This window comes from Cucumis sativus, chromosome 3, assembly GCF_000004075.3.
Source record: "Cucumis sativus cultivar 9930 chromosome 3, Cucumber_9930_V3, whole genome shotgun sequence".
Lineage (NCBI taxonomy): Eukaryota > Viridiplantae > Streptophyta > Magnoliopsida > Cucurbitales > Cucurbitaceae > Cucumis > Cucumis sativus.
In genome coordinates this window covers 34,234,569-34,249,908 of record NC_026657.2, presented here as the reverse complement: position 1 = coordinate 34,249,908, position 15,340 = coordinate 34,234,569, and the positions used below count along the sequence as shown (strand labels likewise).

Sequence of the window (15,340 nt, the reverse complement as noted above, 5' to 3'; positions counted from 1 at the left end):
ACAATGTCACAAAATAAGATGATGGCTTCAAGTTGAGGGGGGGGGAGGGGAGGATTCTGATTTCGTTATCGACTTGTAAAGTAAAAAACTGAGAGAAAAACAGTTCATGACCAAGGGAGAAAAGAGGCCCTGTGTATTACTATCAATAAAAAAAAGAGTGTAAAAAGAACCTAACAGTAAGAATGAAGTAATAACTACATATGTAAGGGAAAGAACACAGCTTGAGTATCATTGACAAAGGCCGGCCACAACCTCGAAAAAAAAGTCCTTACATTCCAGTTCTGTTCCGAAGGGTGAAAGATGAGGATTGAGAAAGGGTTTGGCTTGAGAGTGTATCGAATGGATAGGAAACCATCCACATACTGGACACACCATTCGTCAGCTTTCTAGACAGCGACTTCCTTATGCTTCTATTAAGTTAGATATTTACAAATGAAACCTTGTCTGCTTCAGTGAAACGAATCTGTCGAAATGTGTCCACCAGAGAGAAGAATGTCAGACCTGCCTGGAAACCAGTGATGTTGCTGCAACATTTGTGAGGGAACAGTACGAGTCCTTTCATAAGCAGTTCTTGATTATTTGCTCCACTATTGCTTGTAAAAACTGTCTTTTTTCTCGGTCTGTAATTCTTTGGCCTGTCAAAAGAGCCATAGAGAAAGGTTTAATATTAGTAAAGAGGAGAAAGAAAGCAAAAGAAACAAAGATCTAAAAAGAAAAAAGGAATGAACGCAGAAATTATCAAACACCCACCATCCTTTTCTCAAGTGGAAGATAGGTAAGATTAAATAAAAGTACGCATTCTTTTATACTTTTAGGGGTTAGTATTCGAGACAGATACTCAATAAAAGAGGTTATAAATTGCCTTTTTCATAACAAAAGCAAAATTGATGTCTACAAATAGACTTGGACAAGTACTTGGATATTTAGAAAAGGCGAAGTTTATGGAAATGCATACTGAAATACCTACATGTTCTTTTGATATCTAATCATCGTCATCGGATACCCAACAAAAGCCCAACTAGCAGACTGATTTCACTCAGTTGTTTCTAATTCTCTATTTTGAAAACAAGTTTGAAGTTTAGAAAACTGGAAAATACGGAAAGTTATGTGGCATGGTTAGGTAACAAAGTTTGATCAAAATACATAAATATACAGCAAAAACCCAATGGGGGCACAGAAAACCACTTCAACTGTAATATACATTTTTTGCTGAAAACTTCAACTGTAGTATACATGGAAATATCATAACTACAAAAAAAGAAAGGAAAAGAACACCTACCTCTGAAGAATTAAAACAAAAAAACAAAAACAAAAACAGCAAGTAAACTGTTCCTACACGAATGCAACTTCAAACACACACAAAAAAGAGGTAAAACAATTCCACATTATTAGAGCTTTAAAGAGTGGGAAAAAGATACAAATTTAAGAATAGTCACGTTCATTAAAAACTTAAAACAATGTGTCAAAGTATATCCAGTCACAATATCCAGAGTAATAACTTCAGTATAATTAGCATCTTTTGACACTAGTAACGATGGAATGGGAAGAGTAAGCTCACCAGGACTTGGTTGGTGACCACAAGGTAATGCTACTGCCCTCACTCATTGGTGTTTGTAGTTAAACCTATCGGCACCATCTAAGCCACTGTCAGGTTCTTTTCTCTTGTGTGTACCACCTATCGGAAACATCTTGAACTGCTCATCAGCAAAAGGTTGCGAACTGGGAGCTGAAAGTTGTCTCAATCCTGTAGGCAATTTTTCATCAATTCTTTCTTTATCTATAATCCCATGACCTGCATTAAGATCCAAACCCTGGCTTCCCCATTTTCCAATCTCAGGACCAACAGTACCACTGCCACTAGGATAGCTCATGATGAAAGGCCTTGAATAAGGGGTAGGGGCTACCCCAGCCGGTCCTAATAAATGAGAAGTAATGGTAGGGAATCCAGGAGAACAGCCAGACGATGAATCCATGTACGATGTTGAGCAACCTGAATATGCGTTTGATTGTATAGGAAAACTAGTTTCGAAGGGGAACCCAGAATAAGTAAAGGAGTTAGCAGGTGGGAATGCCAAAGCAGGAGAGGAAGAAAGCACTGGTGCACGATAAATTTCAGCAGCAAAGCCAGTGCCTGTTGGAGGAGCAAATACTCTCTGAGAAACAGCAGCAGGAACATAACTTTGTTCTCCTCTACCTGGCAAGACTGATGGGATTGCTGTTAATGCTGAATATGTGTTCCCCTGAGGAAACCAAGAGTAGAAGTTCCCAATTTCTCCAGAATTCACCTTCATTCCAGGGAGAAGTGATGAAAATGGCATGTAGCTTTTATTCTGCTGACCAGGAGGTACTGTTTCTGCCCCCATTTCATCAAGTGAAGGACCATTGTTCAAATCAAAGTTTCTGGAGACACTGAATCCACAATTCCCTAATCCACCAGACACAAAAGGCCTACTTGACATGGGGAGCTCCAACCTACTCTTGCTCACAGAACATGGGCCCACATCATGACTTTCGTCAACTTTATTCAAATCAAGATCGAGTCCACCACCTCGATCAGAAGGCCCAGATTCAACACTTTCTTTCTGTGGTAAATTTGACAAAGTAACTTCTTCTAGGAGTTTCTGGTCTGGCACATTCAGGTCGAAGTCCAAAGGTTGGCGCCCCTCCTTGCTAGTGGTGGTAACAAGAGGTACATCACTCAAACTGAGTGGCATTTCAAGATTTTTTCGTGGTTCTGCCCGGCGAAAAGCACTTGTAGCAGCTGAACCCTTCCATCCAAGTTCAACTTTGTTTGCTAGGGAGTTCGTTGGTGGAACAACTGATCCTTTTGCAGCAGAAGCCACAGTAATTGAAACAGGGAAGCTTTCAGATGCTGAAGGGATTGAGAAAGATGGGATAACGGGCAGCTGAACAGAAGAGGAACTTCCAATAATCTCATCTTGTGTCCCTTCATCAGCAGAACAACCTTCGTTTAGATCAAAGTCCAGCTTTACCACTGAATCTGACCTTGGAGCAGAAAATGAAGAATTTGCACAAGTGACATGGTCTTTGGTTCCAGTCAACTCAGGAACATCTATACTTAATTTCTCACCCTGATCATTTTCTGGTAAGGGCATGGAGGGAGATTCCCCGTGCGTAGAAACCCTACCACAACAATTATTAATGCCATCTGTTCTTCCGAAGTCCTCTGCTGCACGATCATCTTTCCGATCTGACAGAGAGCCCTGATTAACATGATTTTCTGAATTCACAATATTTGATATTTTATCCTTAAATTCTGCATCAAAAGAATTTGCATCAGGAAACATCACAGCAGTCTCAGTCTTTCCGTCCTGAGTGTTTGCATGAGTTTCAGGTGTAGAAGACAGTTTCTCTTCGCCGCAGCCACTGTTTAAGTTTCCGTGAGTCTGAACATCACCGCCACACAGTTGCGAAGATAAACAAGATGGCTTTTCATCCACTTGCTTATCCACTTCAAGGGTTGCAGTAGTTACTTCTGATTTCAAAACCACTGCATTATCTGCCATTCTGCCATCGGTTTGATCCACTTTTTCATTTTCACAGAGTTGGGCACCCTCTTCCAATAATGAGTCAGGTAAACTACTACCTTCCCCTTTAAGGAGCCTTGGTTGCCCTAGTTCATTCTGATCAGAACGCTGATTTGTCTCCTCAGTCTCTGCGTTACCTTCTTCCGCACTAGCTATGGAGGCATTGCATGCTTCAGCATCAGGTTTTAAATCACACTGTGAAGGTGTCCTCTTCATGTTTTGCTGAGCATTAGATGGCTTAATACTGTCTCCTGAACAACCAAATGCAACAGCTCTTCCATCTCTAGAAGAGTCAGCACTGGTCGAGACAGGATGAGATCCATTTCTATCATGCAACATGTTATTGCTGCCAAGAGGATCAGAAGATGACTGACCCCCGGCCCCACCATTAGCATTAACTTCTTCACATTTGTTCTCTTCAGGCAAAAGTTTCGATTGTCCATCATTGCCAGCAGAAGATTCTTCAGCTGTAGGTGATTGTTCCTGAGGAGAATCCAAGGGAGACACATTGTTAGATTTAGATATTTCCCCAGTAGCCACACTAGCAAGAAGATTCATCCCTAGAACATCCCCCGGTGATGGTGATGCATTAGACTCGGAAAATTTAACACAGCTTTCAATCAAGGCATTTATGGAGCTTAGAGAAGTGTCAAAAGTTTTTCCCGGCCTAGATATAATTCCAGTCAATGAAGCAGTGGTATCGGATTGCCCTTCACCAGCTTCAGCAAGCCTGCATCGTTCATTGCTGGTAGCTACCTCTTTACCCTCCTCTGAGCCGAGAAATTGATCTTTCTTATGGCATTGGTCTGAGTGCGCTTCAGTTGCAAAACTAGCCCCATGCAAATCACTTCTGCCTTTAGCTTTCTTTTCACGGTTATCACCTACCTCATCATGCAGAGATCCTTTGTGACATGAAACAACTTGATCTTCAGTCACGAGCCTAGTAGTTCCAACTGGACTTTTGCAGGTGTTCGGCAACTTCACAACAAGTCGACTATATCCATGTTCAAGTGACACATCTGGAGACTTCTCATGTGATGCAGTAGAGGTCTTCTCAGTAGTCAAACTCTTATTTACAGCATTAAGTTTTCCAGACCCCGATATTTTCTGTGTTCCAGTGTGAGTATTCAGATGAATACCATTGCTAGATTTCCGATGGCGAGAAGCACCACTAGAAACTTTGCTAACACTTCCTGAACCAGAATTTGAACTCCTAGTGTCTTCTTTGCATGAAGATGCCACAGTTTTTGCATGATCACTAGACTGACTGTTGTTTTGGGACTGACTTGAACCACTGCTCCTTTCCTCCTTTATAGGAGTCAAGGGAAGATCCGAATTTCCCACAATTAGTGTTTTAAAGTTATAATCCTTTGATGAAGCACCCATGGTTGAAGAAGACTTCATGCTGTTTGGCGATGCAGATGATTTGCCAACCATTTCAGCGGGACCAAATTTAGCTTGAGAATGTTTAAACATGTTAGAATGTGTAGAGCTCTTTAAACCATCGTCACCAGACCCCCCAGCTTTTCTGCTCCCAGCTTGAGAAACTTCTAAAGGCGCAGATTTAGAAGGCCACGAGACACCGCGACTAGATTCAGACTTTGCATCATTAACATCCATCTCAGCTTCCACACGTTTCTTCCAAGTATCAACCAAACTCCTTGCTTTCTTCTGAATTTCAGAATTCTTATGACTACGTAAATGATTCACAGACTTGCCTACATTACAAGTCTGAAGAGCATTGAGATTCACAGGAAGTTTGTCCAGAGCACGAAGTAGAGCCAAAAGAAAATCCTCAACAGTTTTATCACTTCCTTTCATGCCATTACCATCACAAATTTTTCCCTTGTGAACTTCTTGAAGCCATTCATCTAATACAGGTAAACCCCTGAGCTGCAAAAACCATCCTAAACAATCAAACCTATCAGTGACTGCTATAACATCAGCAAGCATCACTCGATCAGCCAAGTCTATTTTCTTACCAGAACTGTCAGGTTGTATAAGTTTGACAAATTTTTCAACCCCCTCAAAGTCAGTAAGTCCTCCTTTATCAGTAATTTTTGCGATCTCATTCTTTAGTGTACTTTCTAATCTAAATTGACCAAATTCCCCCTCTTCTACTTTAAATAACCGCTCTCTCTTGGTGGGTTCAGACCCCTGATCACCTCGTTCCCTTTTCTTGCTTTTAACGTGAGAAGTGAGAAAGGGACTATTTGATATATTTTCTGAACCAGATTTTGGCTGCACGGCTGGAATTGAACCATTCAAGGGCTTTGGTGAACGGCCTCCAGACTGCACCACCCCATGCATTTCTAGCCTTGTCTTTTCTAATAATTGATCTACTTCTTCTTGACGTTCCTGCAATTAAAATTTGATTGAGTTGGTATTTGTGTTAATATTACTAGAAAAATCAATAAAAGAATGGAAAGAAACTTCTCTATGGCTGTGAGTTGAAAGAGAAGACCTGATATACTCACATTAATATAATCTCTATCAGTTAACCACCATAAACACTTGTTGTCAGTATCATACACTCTTCTGCACACAAATGAGGAAATGCTTGATGGGAGTTCAACACCTTTGCGGAGGAATGCAACTTTACACGGATGAAGCAACGATGCGGCAGGTATCTCATCTTTATGAAATGAGTAAAAGATCTCATTTGGTGCAGCATCTAATGATAATCCTTTTGGGAGCTTCACATCAGCAGGTCGGTAAAGCCAATTCACATCTAACCTTAAATTATTAGTCTCCTTGTCTGACTTCAGCGAACGTATAATTCCAATAAAAGGAGGAGAATCTAGAGGTGGCTTGAAAAGAGCACAATCACCAACGTGGATTTTGCGTCCATCCTACAACAGTCAAAACCCTCTTTAGTATAAGTCCAATATATAAAATAAGCAGACCATGTAAAATGTATATGAATGCAGTTCACGTGAACCCCCCACAAGTTAAGCTAAATTAAGCTTAACATAACAAAAAATCCAACCAAGTTTTGAACATAATAGTCAAAAAGCATTGGCATATATATAAGTCCATCACAGAAACTGTGCCTATAATATAACACAAACACACAACCATTAAGTGCAACCAAAAATGATAGTTTAACACTGAAAATAAAAGGTTCTACAGGGTTATTTAATCGCAATGTAAATATTGTAGATTTCATGAGCATGAACAGTTAATGCAAACATCACTATCAGACCAATATAAGACTGCATTTAAACTATGGCAGCATTATATCAAAGCATATGGATTTGAGATATTAGCAAGAAATTCAAATTCTACAAGAAAATTGAGCGACAACAACAATTCACCAATACAAGAATTCAACTTCTATGGAAGAGTAGGATTTTTTTCCTTTTTGAACATAGGAAACAAAACAAAGCTAAGATAATCTCCTAAAAGCAACTCCATGAACCTAAGTAGGGCTTCTTTCAACCCACTTTAACTCATGTAACTACTAGCAGCACTCTTAGCAAGCTCATAGGTAGACCCATTCCCTTTCTGGCACATCAAAGAGACTGTAACAATTCTGACCCTTTTGTTGACTTCTTTGATTTCTCAGATGATCAGTTGCAACTCCTCCAGTTCATCCTCGCCTTGCAACTTCAAATAGTGATAGAAATCCCATTCAAGCACCACAGAAACAATTTGAGCCTGGGCTAAAGTAATTCCTTTCTTTAAGGTTCAGCAATTTCTAAGCCTATCACCTGCAGAATTTTGCATCTTGACGTTGCCATCAAATTGCTTTTGATGTTTTCAATTGCCATCCCAACACCAGCTCAACTTAGGTCTTATCTAACAGAAGCATTAGTATCAAATGTGAGAGGAACCAATATCAACAGAGAATGAACAATAAATACAATCTGATGCACTTTGAAGCTCGTCTTCTCCATCATATCTGTACTTTTTGATTCATTCAAGTAGATATCATGAATCTTGCACTGCCTGTTCGTGGATCCATCAATTCCTGCTATTCCACAAAGCTCATTATATGAAAAGCATGTCACCATCTCCAAGAGATTTCATGGCTCAAGTTAAGAGTCACCACGAACTAACCCCAATACTTTGAATGCAACTATGTTCAATTCAAATGACAAAGTAAGATAAAAAACCCAATCCATTCAAATAATATTAAGGTTGGGTTAGTTCAAATAATTGAAATTGATCGTTTCCAATATTGTTTAATGAAAATAATGATCAAAAGACAGTTTTTCTTTTAAGAACATGTTCAGCCCATGGGTTGGATATGTATTACCTAAGATTAAGAGACTGCATCTAAGTGTATGTTTGGTAAAGGTGTTTACTTATCCCGACTCCCAAGTTAAAAGTTTGAAAATCCCATGAACTACAAAAACCCATGTTACAAAGACATACACTCTTCCTTTCATAGTGCAAACTAGTTACACAAACTTGCTTTTCTATTATCCATTATAAGGTACAATCAAAATATTGTGTATATAAACCTAGGCTTCTTATACCCACACACTACAAACTTGTGTGTTTGCTATTTTGGTAACCACAAGTCAAACTAGGGGTGAGCATGATAGACCAAAAAACCGAGCCGACCGACCAAACCAAGGCTGGTCGGTCAGAAAACGAGAGGGGTCGGTTTCAGAAAGCTTCAAATCGAGAATTTCCAAAAAAATATTTTTGAAGTGCTAAATTGACCCGACCGACCAACCCATACTCATCGATGTCGGTTTGGCACTTCACTAAACCGAGTATGGTCGGTTTTGTCAAAAAAAACCGACTTTAACCGACCGATGATCACCCCTAAGTGAAACAAACAAACCCTTTTGAATTTAGTTATCTAGTTTCGTCAACAAAATTGCAAATAGTAATCTCAATGCCAAATTTAACAAAATTTAATTCATCCTACCCATCATTCTATATTGAGCAGCTCTTAAGATAATTAATATCCCAAGTAAATGGCAATCCTAATCGAAACCCAGGAGACTAATCAAGATGCACTAAGACACTTAGAGCGCTCCAATAAATAATAATATAATAAAATAGTCTAAGAACAGATTTGTCAACATTTAGTGAAAAAAAATTGTTTAAAGTTATATTATAAAGGTTGCAATAGCCACTACATGGAATCATAGAGATGCATAAATAATTTTATAAAAAGTGGAAAAACAATATCCTATAAATAACAGGTTGGAGTTGGTTCCAGTACATCTAAATTAGTTTTGCAGAATCATGACCAACTTGTAAGTCCACTTATTTTAACTGAAATCAATCTAGACAAAATCCTAAGCAAACTAGTTGGCTAGGTTGCATCTCATTCCCTATAAATTTGGAGATGGAAACATGATCACATTGATAAAAGTAACCTTTTCTGTTTTGTTGGAGCTTAGGGAGTGAGACAATTGAAACATTTGTTCCCTTGGCAACCAACATGAGTTGGCCTAGTGGTAAAAAGGAGAATTAGTCTCAATAAAATGGCTGAAGTCAAGGGTTCAATTCATGGGGCCATCCTCCTAGGAATTAATTTTCGAGAGTTTTCCTAACACCCAAATGTTGTAGAGTTATGTGGGTTGTCTCGGGAGATTAGTTGAGATGTGTGAAGCTAGCCCAAACACTCATGGATATAAAAAAAAAAACCTTTGTTCCCACCCCACCTATGACCTATCCTTACAAACTATAAACCATTCCCGTTCAAATTCCTCTCATGTACCATCTTTCCCATTAAAAGGCTGCTCAAAGAAAAAGAAGGTCTACTGCCTAGCTTTGCCTCCATAAAAGAGTTTTCAGTAGAAGCATTTCCCCTTCAGAACAATTGTTTGCAAAACCCCAAAGTGGTTCACCAACATAACTTACCTGATAAGAGCTGCACATCTAAATCCCATACCACCCTTCTCTTATAGATCTTAACTCTACACAGACAGCACTCCACCAAATTTTCTTAGCCCCTTTGTTAAATTCCCAGGCTCCCAGCAATAATTGGCCAATAAAATTCCCGTAAATCATACTTTGGTAGGGATCTTAAGGAAAATCAATTACAATTATAAACAGCAGAAAATGTAACCTCCCCCTCATTCTAGTTTCTTCCATTCTAAATGAAACTAGACCCTTTTCAATCGCCAAGAAGTAACACATCCCAGTGAGGAGGAAGAGCAACACTAGAGCAATAAGTAGCTACGTGGTTATGGAAAATTCTCACTAACAGTCTGATACTAAATTCAACTTTCAAGAGATTAGATCAAGAAATTAAACTAAAATGGTAATGGGCAGACGGGAAGCCAATGGAAAATTGAAAACAAACAAAATGAAAGAAGGTGGGTAGAGCAACCAAAAGAAAAACGATTCAGTTATCATCTAAAAACCTTAACGAGGATAGTATTAACAAAACCATATCAGATTCACATGCCAGTATAATCTTAATCCCCGAAAGGATATAGCACAATCCTGCAGTGATTCGGATGCCCAACAAACAAGATCAAATTCTTCATGGGTAGAAGAAAAAAAGAAACAAAACACAGCAAAATACAGCAGAAGATACAAAGTTATTATTAATAATAAATTAAGAAGTTAAATGCAGAAAAGAAAAGGAAAAATCAGGGTAAAACAAACGTAAAACTCGCAATACTTTGAGAAAGAAATCTGGGGCGGATAATTCGGAAGCTACAGCTGTGGAATTAGAATGGACCGGCCACATGTGCCGCCTCTGTTTCCACCTCTCACCTCCAGACCCATGCATATCCCTCCATTTTCCTTGAATCTTGAATAAAGACCACTTTCCTCTTCGAAAAGAATCATCAATTCAGATCAAATCCCAACCCCCAACACAACCAAAAATAATAATAAAAAAGAAAAAGCAAAACGAAATGAAAAAACGAAAAAGGGGGGCAGCAAAATTCAGAAATTGGGGATTTGACAAAGAGGGTATGAAGAAACCTGAAATCAGAGATGGGCGTTGTTGAAGTAAGCAGAAAAAGAAGAGGAAGACATGAATAAAGGGGAAAGGAGATGGGGATTGGGATTGGGATTGTGATTGTGATTGTGATTGGGGGAAACTAAACTAGGGATTTTGGTGGAATTGAGGTGGGAATTGTGTTGGCAGTAAAAGGAAGAGAAATCGAAATGATGAAAGGAATGAAATTATGGGGGAAAAGGAGTAAAAAGAAGAAATGGGTTCCGAAGATTTTGAGCGAAGAACTCGCCGTGAGAGATTTGGAGAGAGAGATGGGATTTGAGAAGACGAAAATGGCGAATGAGAGCGAATACGTGGGCTTGGGGCCAAATTTTTTGCAGAGAGTCGAGGGAGTGGTTGAAAAGGACAATACCAATCCCAACGACGTCGTTTTAGCCTCTTCTCTTCTCTTCAACAATTACAAAAAATAAACTAAAATTTAATTTTAATTTCATTTTTGTCTCGGAGTGGGTCAATGGGAATCATGTCGTTTGTAGGTACCGATATGTCGTAGCCTCTACGCAAGTCATGTGTATAGTATATATGCTATCCCCTAATATTTCTTTTCTTTTTTTCACTTTTTCCTCTTTTATAATTAATATTTGCAATTCTTTTTCTTTTTTTTTCTTTTTTTCCTTTTTCTACTCCTAAATTTGGGTGTTTCGAACCAATTTTTATTCTAACTATCCAATTTTTTAAATTCAAGTTTAGATTTACATATAGTATATATGCACATGTAGTTCTAACTTTATAGTTCCATAAGTTGTCCGTATTACTCTCTACTACACTTCCATTAATTTTGACGATTTAACCTTTTTTTTTTCTAATATAAATAAATTTATATAAAAGTTGCATTTATCATTTACAATAAATGAATAACAAAATCAATAATAAAAATATATTACTAATTTAATATAATATAAATACTAAGTATTGGAATGATTAATCTAAAATTTTAATTTATTTAATCTTTTCATAAAAGTTCACAATCTGTTTTTATTTATTATTTCATCTTACAAATCCTTAAAATTAAAACCTCCAACATTTTTCTCGACCTCAACTATTGGACATGTAAATTTAACAGAGAATTTGAAATTTAAAATTGTTCATATTTGTGCATGAAAAATTTTAATTTGAAGATAAATATATTGATTTGGATAAGAATATAATTAGTTTATTGTTGCATTTTATTTATTGTTTCAACTTGTTTCCTTAATGGCCAAGAGAAAACAAAAAGGTTTGTTTTAATCTATTGTTGAATAAAACAAGTAAGCAAATTAAAAAGAAAGCAGCAACAATTAACAAAAACAACTGCACATGGAGGATAAGAATTTGTTTTTAGTTTATTCATTATTTGTTTTAAACAGATAAGAAATTAACAAATAAATATAAAATTTTAATATTTAATATTTAATTTCGTATAATTTGTAACCAATTTATATAGAAATAACAGCCAAATGTTTTCTCCCCTTTTATTTCTAACAAGGAAAAAACAAACCTTCATTTCTAATTGTAAATTAATAGGGACATTATTTTTATAAATATCAAAATATTAAAAAATATTAAAAGTATTTATAAAATATAACAAAACTCATTCGACTTTTTTCTTTTATTTTGATGAGTATCTCTACAAAAAAAAATGTTGCAAATGAAAAAGGATTATTTAGGCTCTCTATTTGAAACTTCAATTCATAATAAATTTTAAATCAATTCTATTTTTTTTAAGATACGGCTTGGGTCGGTAGGAGCACCTAAGCATTTCAACCTTCATCATCCTCTAAATGAATTGTGTTGTTTGTTATCGCATAGAATGATTTTGAAATTCAAAATGGTTTTAAATGATATTTCTAAGTAAAAATTCATGCGACTAAAATGATTAGATATTTCCTGATTTCAAAGTAAATTATATAGTTGAATTCATCGTTTTCTAATTCTTAATTAACACATTCGTAGATAAAAGATTATATTAGTAAAAATTCTAACTTGCTTATAAATACATTTATTTCAAATATTTCTCGTTTCAATCAAAATAAATAGATTAAAATAACTTGTTCAACTTTCTCGAATCTAAACGAAGTTAGACAATTAAGATTTTTCTCCAAAAAAAAACAATATTATTTAAAGGTGTGTAGCATTTATATTTACGGTCATATGAAGATTTATGTTATATCGATTCTCAACAAATAAATATGCCCTAATGGGTGCATTTAGATCATACATTTGGCTACTTTAACACATATTCCATATTTGAGGTACCAAACTGCCAAACCTAGATTTAATAGCAAAAATGCCCACCAACTAAATAGTGACATATCCCAAACATAATTGTTTCTTTTTACCTATTTCGAGATATTGAACTCACATTCATTACAAATATCTTTTACAACGTCCAAGCATATCTTAGTATCATCTAACGGTTAGTATTCAAAAATTAAGTTTAGATTTTCGCCGATAATATTAAGAGTGTTAATCAAAGCCAACCAAGCTAAATTGAATGACAACAATCAAACAAAACCAAAATGAAATTTTGGTTTTCTTTGAAGTTTTGGTTTGATTCAGTTTAAAATTATAAGAAAACAAATTTTTGATTTGAGATCTGAAAAGAAAATCAAGAACCATACCGAGCGCTAAATAATACATTTTTTATAAGTTAAAATTACAAATTGAACTGGATTGTTTGCATGCATATACTGCATATATTTTATAGTATTACATCGTGTTTACATTATACATATATGTTAATTTAAATCAAACACCCAAACTGTTTTTTTTCCATACCAAACTAAATGGTAAAACAGTACTCATAAACAATAATGCATCTTAATCAATTGAATAATGTTCACTTCTTTTAAACTAAACAACATACGAAAATTAAAACTTAAAACCTGAAACCTTTTAATACAATAATGTATGTTTCAATTTGTTTCGTATTAAAATTGATTTATAATTCGACCTTAATCGTGGCATACTAAGATCAAATATTTTAGAGAATTATGTGTGTAAAAGGATAGAAAGAAACATTTAAAAGTGTGTTAAAAAAATCATAAGAATGGAACGGATTGGATACGAAGACAACTTATAAGTGCAAGAAAAGAGAAACCATGACCAAAACCCCTAATTTTCAATTCCATGGTGTGTACACACAACGTGAAATGTCTCTTTCTTCTCTTTTAACACCATTTACTTATTGCACATAGCCATGTATTTTGTGTTTTAATTTGTACACTAATATATATGTGTGTATGTACACACACTTTTTTTAATACTAAAAAACAAAAAAAAGTACTTATTTGCACACCTTACACGTATAATTCTATTGTGCAATGATAAAGTACGAAGCTCAATAAGGTCTTTATTTGATATCAATTAGATGGGCTTGCATGATCAGCTAGCAAAACGTGAACCATGTGCAAGAAATATGTTGGGTCTGCTTCTCTAGTATGGTCTCATTCTCCAAGATGAGATGCAATGAGAGATACATGCACCTATGTAGTGCTGATCCTACTCACACTATAATGTTTAAGTTAATACATCAAATGTATAGTTTAGCTAACAAAAGAGAAAAACTAAAGATTTTCTTTGGAGATTATTACTTACCTCTCCGTTTTAGGAGTTGTCAAATGAGACTATTTATTAGTGTTCTTTCTTTGAAACTCACCTTTAATTACGTGTAACGCTAATAGTGTTAAAAGTTGGTTGTGGGGCTTGAAGTTTTGCAAGGTGTCAATCTAAACTCGACTCTACTATATTATCTGATTATATACCTATTTGACTCTATTGGTCGACATGAAATCTAAGACACTAAGTTTTCCCTTATGGGACACATGTCTTTTCTCTTGTTGTCTCATAACTTTCCATGGGGTAGGCTCATCCATGAAATCTTGGCATTGTGAGATATTGTGCAACCCATGACGAAAAGATAATATAACATTGATTCATGTGTGATGTCATACTCAATCTACATGGACATACATGTCAATTCAATTCACAATTAATTGCGTTTGACGATCACTTTACCAAATAAAATAAACTTAGCAAATTTATTTGAAGTAGCATAGAACTAGTAGTGCTCGATGTGAGAAGAAAAGTTTAACGATAGCTTTTCTTTAAGTTACTATATTTGTTGTCAAATTTTCTTCCAAACGAGATATAAAAAATTTATACCGCATTTTTTGAATTTCAAACTCATGTAATTTTGAAGTCATTTTTAAATTTTATTTAGTTCCAAATAAAGGAAAAAAACTAAAATAAATAACATACAAAAGAAAGATGTATTAAAATGTTATGACATCACATGAAATTCTCCCAAAGCTTAAATTTAAAGTTAAAAACATATATAGCTTTCGTGTTTTAACATTTTTCCAAAGTCGTTTTCTAACAATGCTTTATCAAAAATATGTGAAAAAACACTTCATTCTAAAATTGTTATTGTTTTGAATTTGAGTGTCATTATTGTTGGAGTTTATTTTGGAAAGGGATGGAGTTGGTAATTTATAATTTTGAAAGAAAAAAAATGATGAGTTTGAATTTGATTTAACAAACAATTTCAACAATTTCATCTTTCAATATGGATGGCAGGACTTATAATTAACAAAAGTACCAAAATATTACAAATTTAACAAAATATCATTTGATAGATTATGATAGACGATTAGGTATTTGGTACGATTGTGATATTTTTCCACAAAATTTCATCTTAATTAAAACCTCTTTCATATATATATATATATATATAAATGATTTTAAACAGTAATACTCGTGTGTTTTGAAATAATACCGGTGGTGATCGTTCCATTTTGAGTGTTTATTAGGATGAATCATGTGACCTGGATGGACATTCTTTTTAAAACCATTCCACAGTTTGAGTACT

At 35.5% G+C, this 15,340-nt stretch overlaps 1 protein-coding gene across 3 annotated transcripts; it reads right to left on the bottom strand.

Moving 5' to 3' along the window:
• Window positions 1–81: 81 nt before the first annotated feature.
• On the bottom strand, window positions 82–10,814 carry LOC101206878. Of its 3 annotated transcripts, none has more exons than XM_031882832.1 (5): window positions 10,147–10,814; window positions 6,026–6,400; window positions 5,531–5,906; window positions 1,559–5,455; window positions 82–635 (listed from the first exon to the last, which is right to left on the bottom strand). In XM_031882832.1, exons 1-4 carry the CDS (start codon window positions 10,255–10,257, stop codon window positions 1,602–1,604), a joined length of 4,716 nt encoding a protein of 1,571 aa, XP_031738692.1. In that variant the 5' UTR covers window positions 10,258–10,814; the 3' UTR covers window positions 82–635; window positions 1,559–1,601. The 3 variants fall into 3 exon arrangements, with proteins under 3 accessions (XP_031738692.1, XP_011652262.1, XP_031738691.1); XM_011653960.2 differs by having other exon boundaries at window positions 1,559–5,906; window positions 10,147–10,300; window positions 10,455–10,814; XM_031882831.1 differs by having other exon boundaries at window positions 1,559–5,906.
• Window positions 10,815–15,340: the final 4,526 nt, after the last annotated feature.

What these genes read in the sequence shown, in the direction of transcription:
- LOC101206878 (XM_031882831.1), bottom strand. Translation starts at nt 10,257, where the DNA reads ATGCATGGGTCTGGAGGTGAGAGGTGGAAACAGAGGCGGCACATGTGG. An exon ending in CCCCAGATTTCTTTCTCAAA is followed by an intron (nt 6,401 to 10,146) that starts GTATTGCGAGTT and finishes TGACTGTTGTAG; the next exon opens with GATGGACGCAAAATCCACGT. An exon ending in CTGATAGAGATTATATTAAT is followed by an intron (nt 5,907 to 6,025) that starts GTGAGTATATCA and finishes TTTTAATTGCAG; the next exon opens with GAACGTCAAGAAGAAGTAGA.